This window comes from Garra rufa, chromosome 2 (genome assembly GCF_049309525.1).
Source record: "Garra rufa chromosome 2, GarRuf1.0, whole genome shotgun sequence".
Taxonomy (NCBI): Eukaryota; Metazoa; Chordata; class Actinopteri; order Cypriniformes; family Cyprinidae; genus Garra; species Garra rufa.
Window position 1 is genome coordinate 19,142,603 of NC_133362.1, and position 13,285 is coordinate 19,155,887.

The 13,285-nt window shown below is 40.2% G+C and overlaps 3 protein-coding genes across 3 annotated transcripts; 2 read left to right on the plus strand and 1 right to left on the minus strand.

Annotated features, from left to right (window-relative positions):
* Positions 1-545: 545 nt before the first annotated feature.
* Positions 546-5,761, plus strand: LOC141326216 (BEN domain-containing protein 3-like). The gene is made up of 4 exons (XM_073834937.1): positions 546-903; positions 1,607-1,661; positions 2,701-2,855; positions 2,960-5,761. The coding sequence occupies exons 2-4, from the start codon at positions 1,610-1,612 to the stop codon at positions 5,219-5,221; spliced, it is 2,469 nt and encodes an 822-aa protein (XP_073691038.1). The 5' UTR covers positions 546-903; positions 1,607-1,609; the 3' UTR covers positions 5,222-5,761.
* Positions 5,762-5,763: 2 nt separating this feature from the next.
* On the minus strand, positions 5,764-8,503 carry LOC141326217 (mitochondrial transcription rescue factor 1-like). The gene is made up of 4 exons (XM_073834938.1): positions 8,410-8,503; positions 7,160-7,599; positions 6,869-6,941; positions 5,764-6,689 (listed from the first exon to the last, which is right to left on the minus strand). The coding sequence occupies exons 2-4, from the start codon at positions 7,588-7,590 to the stop codon at positions 6,507-6,509; spliced, it is 687 nt and encodes a 228-aa protein (XP_073691039.1). The 5' UTR covers positions 7,591-7,599; positions 8,410-8,503; the 3' UTR covers positions 5,764-6,506.
* Positions 8,504-8,856: 353 nt separating this feature from the next.
* On the plus strand, positions 8,857-13,088 carry LOC141325886 (uncharacterized). Its single transcript, XM_073834612.1, has 4 exons — positions 8,857-9,067; positions 10,518-10,988; positions 11,727-12,302; positions 12,970-13,088. The coding sequence occupies exons 1-4, from the start codon at positions 8,899-8,901 to the stop codon at positions 13,086-13,088; spliced, it is 1,335 nt and encodes a 444-aa protein (XP_073690713.1). The 5' UTR covers positions 8,857-8,898.
* The last annotated feature ends 197 nt before the right edge of the window (positions 13,089-13,285 follow it).

The window sequence follows — 13,285 nt, forward strand, 5'->3', positions numbered from 1 at the left end:
ATTTATTGTTAAAACAACATTTTGAAATCTACAATTTGATAATAAGAATCATAACTTTTGGTCCTAAATGTTACAAATGAGATTAAATTCACTTTTGGCCAACATTTGGTTTAATGTGACCCTAGACCACGAAACCAGTCTTAAGTAGAACGGGTATTTATTTATTCAGTATTCAGTAAATATTAAATGCAAAGCCTTCTGTGAGAACAAAGTACATCCAAACAATTCGTGGTAGCCTATCATTTGGTTATCTTGGTGTTGCTTACATTTCCAATCTCATTACTCAGAATTTGCTGAACGTCATTTATGTAACTGTACCACCTCTAAATCAATAACGTTTTGGAATAAAACAACAGAATGTACTATAAAACGTAAAATAATAAACATAAACAATACACTGAATATCTCATATTTATGCATGATTATATCTAAAGTAAATTACGGTATAGTAGGCTATTTTTAAACATAAAGCATGGTTATTGCAAGTTGTCTCAAACAAATTAAACTATAAACTCTGATGTAGGATTGCACGGTCACGAGCGTCTATGACGCGGGTGATTTACACTCGTGGAACTCAGGCGCGCGACTCGAGGGGCCTCTTGAAATGACCAGTGTGTCACGAGAAGTCCCACGCCACAGCGCGCACTCCGCGCGTTTCTCTGCCACGGCACGGCAGCTCAGGGATTCACGTGGGGTGGGCTGGCAAAAACCCACAGCAAACCCACAGCTGTGCGGAAATGACACAGTACCGTCACGTCACGCGAGAGGGCACTGACTAGAGAAAAAAAGCAGCGGAGAGAAACACGGACAACAGTTACCCGTGGACAAATCCACTGGATTTAAAGACGCGACCATGGCTAATGCCTCCTAACCCACTGCACACGGCTGCCCGGAGTCGCAAAGGTGAGTTTGATTTCAGCCGCGCAGGTAGTTTATGCGCGCCGCGTTGCGGGAGACGGAGCGAAAACTCATCGGTGGATGTTTTTCTTGCCGCGTCACGCAAGAGGGAGAGTTGCGCACGGGGGAGGGAGGGGAAACACGAGAGAGAAGGGCAGCACTCGCGTATTACAGCAAAAGACATAAAGAGTACGTTATTTTCTTAAGACATATGCAGTCCACAGAAGGAACGCAGTAGGGAGCCCGCTTGTCCGTCTGTCTCCCCGGTTGTACCGATCCGTGGGGTTTCCACTGGAAGAATGAGGAAGTGGAGCCGGTGGACGGGGGTCGGTACGGTGAAGCAGCGCCTCTCCGGTGCTCTGGCGAGACTTCACGGTGCAAGACGTGAAAAACAAATAGGAAAACAATCTCACAGAACTTCACCGAAGAGAAAGTCCACTCCGAGAATAAAGTTTTACACGCATCATAATGTTCACACGCTTGTCATCTGTGACCAGTCGTTTGTAATGCTGACTTAACTGTCTAGCAAACAGGCCAAATGCTTCCTCTTTTTAAACAAACTATTATACCTAAAGATTTGTATCAATAAAGCAGTCAGATATTTCTAAACTTTCATTCCCTGTGGCTGACAAGTTTAAGAGAGATGTGCGTGAACAGATGAGATGTGCGACTATCAAATAATATCTGTAATTCTTGTGTCTTCTTCCAGGACATGAGCTCTTCTGTGTGCATGGTTAATGCAGATGGACAAGTGCCTGATAAAAGTATGTAAATAACAATTCACACTGAAATCATTCTTTGCCCTTTGTGAACTTTCATTAAACATCACAATATCTGTCTAGTAACAGGCGTCACATCAAAATGAACACAGTCCAGTTCAGCTTATATAGTGAAATGAACTGACACACCTTGTCATCAAATGTTGTATTTAACCTACTTTTAGGATCACCTGAAATGGAAATCAGCACTACCACCCTACATTTTTTTCATGTTTGAGAAGAGTTTCAACTTGAAGAACTTGATCAGTATCCCTGATATTAATATGCAATAACAGGTCACCTAAAACACTTTATATTGTCTAGTTTATAGATGTTCTTAACTAAAATAACTACTTGAATTCTTGTCGAAACATCACATTTACAAATAACACTACCAGTTGTGAATGTCTCAGCTGATCATTTGTGATTGTGTAATTACTCACCCTCATGTCGTGTCAAACCTGTAAGACATTCGTTCATCTTTGGAACACAAATTAAGATATTTTTGATGAAATCTGAGAGCTTCCTGACCCTCCTTAGACAGCAAGAAATGTTGTATCATATCGAAATGGGTATTGTTAAAATAGTCCATGCGGTTCAAACGTAGTTTTATGAAGCTACAAGACTACTTTTTGTGCACAAAGAAAAAAAGAACTATTCAATGATTTCTTCTCTGCCGGGAAGGTCCTCCGTCATTATGGAGAGCACCACAATGCATAACAATGTTCTTACAACCTTTCTGGACCTTGAATGTGGAAGGATCTTTGCTGTCTATGGAGGCTCAGAGAGCTCTTGAATTTCATCAAAAATAACTTCATTTATGTTCTGAAGATTAAACGAAGGTCTTATGGATTTGGAGCGACATGAGCGTTGACTAATTAATCACTGAATTTTCATTTTTGGGTTAATTATCCCTTTAATACCAGATGTAAATTAGGCCAATGTGTTCTGTCTCCTCATTGAAGTTGTACAGAGTTGTGAGATGATATCTGTTGGCATTTCTCTGCATTCCTAAGTAGTTTTGAACACTTGGCTTTTTCTCCAGAAGTTAAAGTCGAGAAAGATGCAGAGGATGTTGTTGAAAACACAGCGGGAAAGATGGAGAGCTTCTTTAAGCGCATTGCAAAACGATCAGCAACACACACAAGCCCTGAGGTGGAAGGGCCTACAAGTGGGAAAAGGGTCAAGGTGACAACACAGGTAAGATGAAGTGCAAGGAACATTTGTTACAATCACAACTGGTCTGGTTTGATATCTCTTTTGGTACAAATGATTAACAGCAACATCTCACACTTACTTTTCAGGCAGGAGAACATCTCCTTGACAGCAGTTCAGATAATGGAAGCAGGTCATGTTCTCACAGCCACAGATTATCTCCACAGGAGCAGATTCCCATCTCTTCATACAGGAAACCACTCTACAGCATCACACATCGCATTTCTGAGCGCAAAGCTGCATCCAATCTGGACCAGCATGGAGCCCACAATGGAGTCAGAGCAAGCCATAATGGTGTCCACTTCCAAAATCTGGGCAACTCTAGAAAGCACCACATGTTTAAGGCCTCTCCTAATGTGGGGGTCACAGGGTCTCCTGCTGCCTTGGATTCTCACCTCTACCCGCTCATCGAGAAGATGTTCTTCCTCCTCAACTCGCTGAATTCCAGCATGACCCAGCTGCACAGTAAGGTGGATTTGCTCTCGCTTGAAGTGACACGCATCAAAAAGCAGATGAAACCCTCTGAGATGGTCATGGAGTTTCAACCTCCTCCTGAATACCAGCTGACCAGCGAAGAACTTACCCAGTTGATGGAGCAAACATCCACTGCTGGAGATCTTGGCTGCAGGCTTCTTGTTCAACTGTTCCCAGAACTTTTTACGGCAAAAGAATGCACGCATGGCTGCAGCACATGCAGCCTTACAACCAAACGGACTCTAGATTCATTGCACCTTCAGCTAATACGTAACTATGTGGAAGTCTGCTACCCATTGGTGAAAAACGAAAACGTCTGGCAGACAGAGTGCTTGCTGCAGATCAATGACTTCTTGAATCGTTTCTGGGCTCAGAAGGACATGGAAAGCGGTCAGATGTGTGACAAACAAGCTCCAGTGGTGGTCGGGTTCGACATGGAAGCAAATCATGCTTGCCACTTTATCAGTGAAGATGCTCAGGATGAGAATCTTTCCCTCAACTCCGGAGAGAACGATGTTCATCCAAACAATGTCAGTTCAGATATAGTATTTGAACAACATGAGGTTGCAGGTGATGACTCTGAAGACTTAACGTCGCCGGAGGAGCTTGTCGTGTTTTTGTTGAACAGGCTCTTCCCGGAGGTGTTTGAGGAGGGCAAGTTGCCGGAGGGCCACAACAGCATTGGACAGTTGATCATTGACTCGGACAGACTAGAAATTATACGAAAATACATGGAGGCAAATTTTCCTGATATCCCGGAAGAAACCTGGCTGCAGTTGTGCGTGCAACGTATGGAGGAAGCACTGGAGAACGCTTCAGTTAATGGCAGTGGTCGTGAAAACCGAGAGATGTATGACACCACCCGTCTCCCTGATAACATCTCCATTGTTAAGATCAGTGACCTGTGTGATTATGAGAAACCAAATCGCAGGTCGAAGAAAACGTGGCTGGAGCCTGTGGATTTTGACCAGCTAGAGATTCCCCCTCCGGAGTTTGATGTTCCTCAGGAGTATTTACTTACTAAGGAACAGCTAAAGAATAACTACGAAAGCAGTTTATCCATTGGGAACTTTGCATCTCGACTTCTGGTTCTCATGTTCCCCGAGCTCTTTACTTACGAAAATGCACGGAAATACTACAACTGCAGTGGATCTCTAGGAAAGAAACAGCTGGATCCCCTACGAATCAATCTGATCCGGCATTACGTCCAGCTGCTTTACCCACAAGCTAAGAATGACCGCGTGTGGACCCTCGAGTTTGTCGGCAAACTTGATGAGCGCTGCAGGCGACGGGATACCGACCAACGGCGTTCGTACCAGCAACAACGGAAGGCCTGTTCACCTGACCAAGAGCCTGACTCAAAAGACTCACTGCTAACTGCTGGTCAAATCAATGTTCTCACTTCAGATCGCCTAAAAGAGGACTTTGAAGTCCTATCTTCACCTCTGGAGAAAAGCAGCAAGGACTTTTGCAAAATCCCTCTTGAGGACCTTTTGGTGTCCACCCCAGACTTCCCAGTGCCTTCCGAGTACCTGCTCACGGATGCTGAAGTAAGGGAGATTGTCCAACAGAGTCTTTCCGTGGGAAATTTTGCTGCTCGCCTTCTCGTCCGTCTCTTTCCAGAACTTTTCACACAGGAAAATTTACGGCTGCAGTACAACCACTCTGGGGCCTGCAACAAGAAACAGCTGGACCCTGTGCGTCTCCGACTCATCCGTCATTACGTGGAGGCTGTTTATCCAGTTGACAAAATGGAGGAGGTGTGGCACTATGAATGCGTGCCAAGCATTGACGAGCGCTGTAGGCGCCCCAATCGCAAGAAATGTGACATTCTAAAGAAGGCAAAGAGATCAAACAACACTGTGACTTATTCTTAGACAATGTTCCTGCAAAGTGCAGACATGTTTTCCTATATTTTACACAACATACCTGTTATTTGCACAAGTCCATAAGCTGAAGCATACTGAAACTTGGTCTCTGTTTAAGGTCTAGTTCGGCTGGTCGAGTTCACATCCATGGCCTTTAAACGGGATGGTTTAGATGGTGACAGGAAGTTGGTGATTGAAGCCACTATCACACGACAGTGAAATATTAGTGTTACTATTTATATGCCAAAATATTATTGATGTTATTCTAATGTCTAATTAATAGATAAGCTAAAGTTAGCCTTAATCAACTTAAATGTAAACATTTAGTTCTTTGAAAATAATAGGTCACTTTAGTTTGGGGTGAGGGCAGAGAAGATATATAAATATATTTTTTGTTTTAAGTTGTAGCAATGTTGCAGCACTGGCTTTTTCTAATTATCAATTGAAGTATGTCCTGCCTTACAGGAAGTAAATCTTATTCATCTGTACTTAACTATAGCACCAGGTTATATGTTATATATTTTTAAATAAAAATCACTTCCTAGCCAAGATGGGTTTCATGTTCCTTTTTATTTTACTTCAGATACAGAAGGTGAGGGTCATTAGGGCCTTTTAGGGCCTTGTCTTAGAAAATCATAAAAGTGAAAGGGGGAAGACATATTTGATCTTTGATGTTTAAATTCATTGTATACTCCACCTCTGACCATTATAATGAAGAGAAAAAAAAAGAAATAGTTTGAAAACGTATTTGTTTGGGTTTTGACTCATTTTTGAATCTTTGCCAAAATGCTGTGCAAAAACCTTTTAATATTTCATGTTTTTTTGGATCTCTTGGTGCAGTTGTATGCTCATTGAAAATCTACCAATGTCACAAAGACAATGGTAAAAACAAAACAAGGTATCATAAAAGAAATCAAAAAACAACTAATATCCCAAATCTGATTCATCTTATAATGTGATTTTGTAAATCTAGTAAACAAACGCTAAATAAAAATAGAAAATGCAAATAACCAAAACCACCTCTAAACAAAAGGATGTGTTTGTGTTCCACTTGTGACCTGTAAAGTTAATAAAAAAAATCTTCAGGTAGTATGAAACAGTTACGAGAACTACTGTTAAGTGAATAGATGTGAGAAGGACTTTCAGTCCTTTTCAGTTTTTGTTGGGCATAGAAAGCAACTTAAATCGTCAATCTGCAGTTTCAGAATCTAATGGTTGGAGAGTGGAATAGAAACTACCAGTTTTGTCCCACTTACTGACCTTTCACCCCTCAAACACACCACAGAACTGATCTTTACTGCTTATACACATCGTTTCTGGGAAGTTGTAGGTGTTTCCAACTTCTTAGGATGACTCTCTGCTTTTCTGCATCTTTTGTCTCTCCAACCACCTTTTTTAAGATCACTCTCTTTAGCAAGACCGTGTCCATTTCCTTGTCCTCATTTAGGATCAGATCCAGTGTATCCCCCTCTTTAACCTGTAGAAGGCAGGAGACCATGGATTGTTAAATTAAGGTGTCATTTTTGCTTATACTAATTGGTACTCAGATTAATTCAGTAATGGGAAGACTACCACAAGCAGGGTAGGTTTTATTGCATTCATAATTTGTTCAGCTAGTGTTCCTTCTGATTTTACCACTAGAGGGTGCTGACTTACCATTTTGCTCTTCTTGGTGAGTTTCTGACCATTCAGTCTTAATTTGAGGTTATAGAAAGCATCCTCCACGCCACTGTAAAAGAGATAAATCTGTTAGTTACAGCCACTGACCAAAACACCTAAACTAAACATACAGCCATTATGAGCAAAGATCAAATACAAACGTCATCAGTCCATTCTCTCATCAGGTTCCATGAGACAAAACTAGGAGTTACATCTGCAAGTGGAACTGAAAACACTAATTTGTTTTCATCATTTGCTCTGAACATGATGAACAGTTCCCCCTCTTACTTTCGTGCAATGTCCAATCCGGTCTTCAAAACTAGATCGAAACGTAGAGATTGGACAGTTTTCTCATGGTCTTTATAGTCTTTTGGCAGGCCTGGGTCATCTGCAAGCTCATCCTCGTAATCACTAGCCTCTGCATCTTCCTGTTCCTCCTCCTCTTCCTCCTCCTGCTGCATTGCTTTTTGCTTTCCCTTCTTTCTCGTGCTCTTGAGTCGGGTCTGATGGAGCGACCAGCTCTGCCGAGAGTCCCATGATTTTGGCCACATAGCTGTCCGGTGTGTCTGGGGAGAGGCTGAACCCCACAGCTGACGCGCGTGTAACGTTCGTGGGCACCACATGCTGAGACCAGAGGCATGGCATGGTGTGAGCAGCTGGAGGGAGTTCAGTCTGCCCAGCTGCCGCAGGGCCAGCGCCTGCACTGACAGACTCTGCATACTGTGACACTGAACACAGACACAAGAGAAAAAGATCAGATGAAAAAGTTGACATAGATGCACACAAGTCTATATACATATATATTGTGAAAAATATTCAGCTTTTGTGTTTTGCGTGTATTCCTGCTGAAAAAAACAGCTAAAACCAGCCTAGGCTGGTTTAAGCTGGAAGTGGCTGGTTTTAGCTGGTCTCCCAGCCTGGCCAGGCTGGTTTTAGCTGGTGGTTTTCCAGCCTGACCAGCTAAGACCAGCCTGCTGACCAGCTATGACCAGCTAAAACCAGGCTGGTTGACCAGCTAAAACCAGCCAACCAGCCTAGGCTGGTTTTACCTTTTTTTTTCACCAGGGATAGCATTCTGTTGAGAAATATATATATATATGTTCAACAGAATGCTACCATACACAGAAAACGTAATTTTGAAATAATTTCCAGCTGAATGTTTTCCACATATTTGCATTTGAGTATAGATGTAAACGTACAAGACATTCAGCTCGATAGTTCGCCAAATGTTGTTTTTATGCTGTCTAAACTTCACACCGTTTAGTGCTAAAGGGTTTGTCTGTACACTTATCCAAATAACTAATTTGAGAACGGAAATGTAAGTAATATAAATTAAAGTACAGACATAAGGAAATCATGATATAATTTGTAAAAAATCTGACATATTCTCATGACGATAACGTCTTCAGAATTTGCATAGACAGCAACTCATAATGTGTTTGTACCCCAGACCACTGCTCACGATAACTCTTCAGGATACTTAACCATCAACAAATACAAAAATAACACTTGAAAAGACATAAAAAGACTAATTTTACCTAACTGAGTTGAGTGATCTTCCTTTAACTCTCTAATCTTGAGCTGACAAACGACGAGCACAGTAAAAACAAACTAGCTGTCGCTCGCTGCTGCTGTAGTACTGAACATTTTACAGCGCCCTCTAGAGTCGGGATGAATTATTATACACAATGCAGAATTATATTTAATCATTATGGTTTTAGAAATATCATAAAGTTATAAAGTTTAGCTAATAAAAATTACACGTTTATTTTGGAATTTCCAGAATGCTTTGAGCACTATTTAATGTGTACTATCTATGCCGTTTTGTTGTTTTTCTGCACTACATTTATAGAAGACCAAACGCCCGCCCAGTCAAACGCACTTGTTTCTTTGGATTGGTGGCTGGCGCTGGACGTCTGGGGGCCAGCGGCTTTAAAACATCATGTGAGCGCCTCCTTCTGTCAAAACTCTTACAGTAGGTCGGAATAAACACAAGCACGGAGATTTCTGCATTCATCTTCATCAACATGACATGCTTTATTTGCATTTTTGTCTTTTGTTTGTCTGCATTTTTAATGGAGGCACAGGGTACGTATGGCCCTTACGTACGGAATCATAATCAGCTGTACGCGGACCGGCAGAGATCTCAATTTACCCCCAATATGCCTGGACACGGCAACTCCATCAACTTTGGAGGTATTTTCTTGACTGTTATTTGTAACTTTATTATTATTTTCTTTTTCAGCAGGGACAGTGTTAACATATTTTAAATATATAATTTAAATCAAAGCTTGAAAAGAATTACACGTGTGGATTTCACATGCTTTTAATAAATCTATAAACGTGAAATCCACACGTGTAATTGTTTTCAAGCTTTGAATTTAATGAATATTTAAAACATGTTAACACTGTCCCTGCTGAAAAAGAAAATAGAAACCATCACATAATTTGTAATGGTTTTACTGGTTAAAATGGGAATTGTACTGTTTTAATGGAAACTGTAAAGGTGCCTATTGGTCTGTACTTGTAAATGGTCGCCTTCTATTGGTGGCTTGTTAAAACCACTAAATCCTAATAGAATATGTCCCAAATCACACTACAGGAAACCATATTTTATTTGTGTTAATAGTTACAGGTTGATGGTTTGAAAACTATTAGAATTTCTGTGATGGTTTCTATTATCTTGTTTTTTTTTTTGTTTTTTTTTCCAGCAGGAGTCTGGTATTATTATTAAAAAAAAAGCTAGTGAATACAGAAAAAACTGAGTTCTTTGTGTTGTAATGGCATTAGTGCTCTTCAGTAACAAAAAGTAACCTAGCCTAATGTAGTCCTGTAAAATTACGTAATATACTCACAGCTGGCCTTTTTATTTTACAGTAGGCCCATTAGCAGTTTTTTAAGTGCTTAATGACGGATCAGAGACCTTTAGACTTCTAAAACTTTGGGAAACAGTGGTTCTATTGAGTAGTACATTACAGGAGTAATTAAATTTAAAAAACTTGTTTTTATTGTTCATTAAAAATCTTTTTCACATTCTTTAATCTTTCATGATTTGAAAAATATGATTTGTGAGCTTTAAGACATATCCTCCAAATATGTACTACAATAACTATTTTTCTTTCAATGACATATAACTATTTTTCTTTCTGACATATATTTCTGACATATCTGAAATAATTAATTTAGTAATGTTATATACTTCTAAACAGAAGTATTTTGTTTTATATGAAATTTCGTTTTATATGAGAAGTGGATCTGCTGCTATAACATGTTTCTCCTTCAGGTTGACATGTTAAATTGCAGTCATTCGCAGAGAACTTCTGAACAGGCCACTGACTTTACCTCACTGCTTGAAAATGGAGAGTTTTAGCTTATGCTTTTGCTAACAACCAAAAAGTGTCATCACAAACCCATATCAATATCATATTGCTTTAGTTTAAACCAATAGAGTAATGGCTTACTTTACTGCTTCTCTCCCTCCTTTTCTTATTCTAAATCTCCTTTTTATGCTGTCTTTCTACTCTATTTTCTTTTTCATCTGCCTATGGATACTTGACATTTTTTTCCCTCTCTCCTTCTTTGTATTTCTATATATCTGTTTACTCCATCTTTCTCTCTTTCTCTCTCTTTCTATAACCAAACAAAGCTCATGGCTTTAATCACAGGGTTTACAGCTATCATCATCGCAACCCTCATCAACATCATCACCAGCGGCCACCCTGGAAAGGGCCTCCTTTTATCCACCACCGTCCTGCCTTACCTTTACGGCCTATCTCACCTGTCCATCCTGTCTGGCCAGTCGTGCCCACACCACCCAGAATACCAGTGGTGTTACCTGCCCCCACAGTGCCCATGCCACTCACCAAGGTAGCCACCCTACCCCCACCACCTCCAACACAGACTACAACCACTACAGCCACAACAACCACAGCAACCACAACAACCAAAGCAACCACAACAACCAAAGCAACCACAACAACTAAAGCAACCACAACAACCAAAGCAACCACAACAACCAAAGCAACCACAACAACTAAAGCAACCACAACAACCACTCCAGAGCCGGTCAGTACCCCTCATGGCACACCTGCCCCTGCCGAACCTTCCACTGACCCAGGTAGACCAATCCCATCCCACTGGTTGCAGACGACCAGTCTGGTTCTCTTCAATCCGTTTTAATAATCTTTCTCTTCTTTCTTTCTCTCTTTTCAAGGTCATTTATAGGCGTATAACAATATATTCATGTCACAATTCAGTTTTATACACAGTACTGATCTTGCTCTCACAATACTTGTAGTATCACAATTAAAACTGTATGATTTTTAGATATTACTTATAAGATGCATGTTAAACAGGTAAAAAAATTGTTTACCCAAAAATGAGGATTTGCTAAAAATCACTAATCCTTGGACCATCCGAGATGTAGCTGAGTTTGTTTCCTCAGCAGACCAAATTTGGAGAAATTAAACATTACATCACGTCTTCTATCAAAAATATTGCATATTTTTTCATTATTATGCACAATATTGTCACTATCCATCATACATTTTGTATTGCAATATATTGTGACACTATATATTGTTTCACCCCTAGTCATTTAGCATTAAACAACCTGGATAAAAAGCAATAATGAGGCAATCTTATCATCTTATTGTCTACAGAAATGCAATTATTTAGCACAAACGGGATTAACTGACTCAGTTTCTTTCCTTTTTCAGTCACAATGCTGCACTGCTAACTGAGGATCCTCTCTTTTCAATAAACACACTTTTTTTTACACATTAATCTCTTTCAGCATCACTCTGCATTTTTTTAATGTGACACTAATTTTCAATAAACCATTTCTCCCTTACAGCTCCAGCCGAGCTCTGCAAGAGCCGTCCTCTAGACCTGGTTTTTATCATTGACAGTTCTCGCAGTGTCCGCCCTGCAGAGTTCGAGAAGGTCAAAATCTTCCTCTCTGAAATGGTTGACACTCTTGATATTGGATCCGATGCCACACGAGTCGCCCTGGTCAACTACGCCAGCACCGTCAACATTGAGTTCCTACTAAAAAAGTACTTCAGTAAGGCTGAGGTCAAGCAGGCCTTCTCCCGTATCGATCCACTCTCAACGGGAACCATGACTGGCCTGGCCATTAAAACCACCATGGAGCAGGTTTTTACAGAGAATGCTGGGGCCAGGCCACTGAAGAAGAACATTGGTAAGGTGGCCATCATTGTGACTGATGGACGGCCGCAAGATAAAGTTGAAGAGGTGGCAGCAGCAGCAAGGGCTTCTGGGATTGAAATATATGCTGTCGGAGTGGATAGAGCAGATATGCGGTCTCTCAAACTGATGGCCAGTCAGCCTCTTGATGACCATGTGTTCTATGTGGAGACATACGGCGTGATCGAAAAACTCACATCTAAGTTCAGGGAGACTCTCTGTGGTAAGAGAATGAAGATCCTTTTTTGGGGGAATACAGTTTAGAATGAATTGGATCATATTTTAATTTGTTCTAGAATCATAAGGCAATCAAAATTAAATGAATGCATTATTAACTATTATCAATATCATTCAATAGAAGGAATCTTTTACATGTATAGTGTTATTTCATAATATTTCATTTTTTGTGGTTTTTGGTTGATCAGTAGTAAAATGATTTTTGCTCATTCAGCTGATTTTGCAGGTTTCGATGCTTGTGCGCTTGGACACAACTGTGAACATATCTGTGTCAACAACAATGCCTCTTATTTCTGCAAGTGCAGAGAAGGATATGTTATCAACTCTGACAAGAAAACATGCTCTAAGCAGGCCAATGGTTTGTCATGAAAATATGCATCAAATATATATATATATAAAAAATTTGATGCATATCCTAAAGGATTTTATTTGATGCATACTAAAGAAATGCATCCTGAAGTGTTTTTTGATTTTTGGCTCAAACTAAATGCCATATAAATGCGGTATTGAAATCAGACATTGTATCTGAATTATAAATCATTTAAATAAGTATGTGTTTAATGACATGTTGATAGCATATGCAGTGATCATATTTGTGTCAATTTTTTTTAGCATTGTAAGTATACAGTAAAACATGTCTGTTTCTTTTACAGAAGAGGCAAGAGGAGATCTGACTGAGAATGCCTGCATGTGTGAAGCTCAGATTGCATTTCAGAGGAAGGTTCAGAACAGCATACAGACACTTACTGGCAGACATATCCTTTCAGATTAATACAGCATGTGTTTGTCACCTATCCTGATTCAATAACTTTCTCACCCTGTTGAAAAAAAAATCAGTATGTGGTGGTTAGGTATGTTTTGAAGCATGGCAGCTGGTTTGAGCTGGTTTAAGCTGGTCCTGAGTTGGTTATAAGCTGGCTATGAGGTGGTTTAAGATGGTCATGTGCCGGTTCTAAGCCACTAGCTTCT

Coding starts and splice junctions, on each gene's coding strand:
- LOC141325886 (XM_073834612.1), top strand. CDS start 8,899: ATGACATGCTTTATTTGCATTTTTGTCTTTTGTTTGTCTGCATTTTTA. Junction 10,989..11,726: donor CGAACCTTCCACTGACCCAG/GTAGACCAATCC, acceptor TCTCCCTTACAG/CTCCAGCCGAGCTCTGCAAG. Junction 12,303..12,969: donor GTTCAGGGAGACTCTCTGTG/GTAAGAGAATGA, acceptor TTTCTTTTACAG/AAGAGGCAAGAGGAGATCTG.
- LOC141326216 (XM_073834937.1), top strand. CDS start 1,610: ATGAGCTCTTCTGTGTGCATGGTTAATGCAGATGGACAAGTGCCTGAT. Junction 1,662..2,700: donor TGGACAAGTGCCTGATAAAA/GTATGTAAATAA, acceptor CTTTTTCTCCAG/AAGTTAAAGTCGAGAAAGAT. Junction 2,856..2,959: donor GGGTCAAGGTGACAACACAG/GTAAGATGAAGT, acceptor CTTACTTTTCAG/GCAGGAGAACATCTCCTTGA.
- LOC141326217 (XM_073834938.1), bottom strand. CDS start 7,590: ATGCAGAGTCTGTCAGTGCAGGCGCTGGCCCTGCGGCAGCTGGGCAGA. Junction 6,942..7,159: donor GGATTGGACATTGCACGAAA/GTAAGAGGGGGA, acceptor TCTCTTTTACAG/TGGCGTGGAGGATGCTTTCT. Junction 6,690..6,868: donor TCACCAAGAAGAGCAAAATG/GTAAGTCAGCAC, acceptor TGCCTTCTACAG/GTTAAAGAGGGGGATACACT.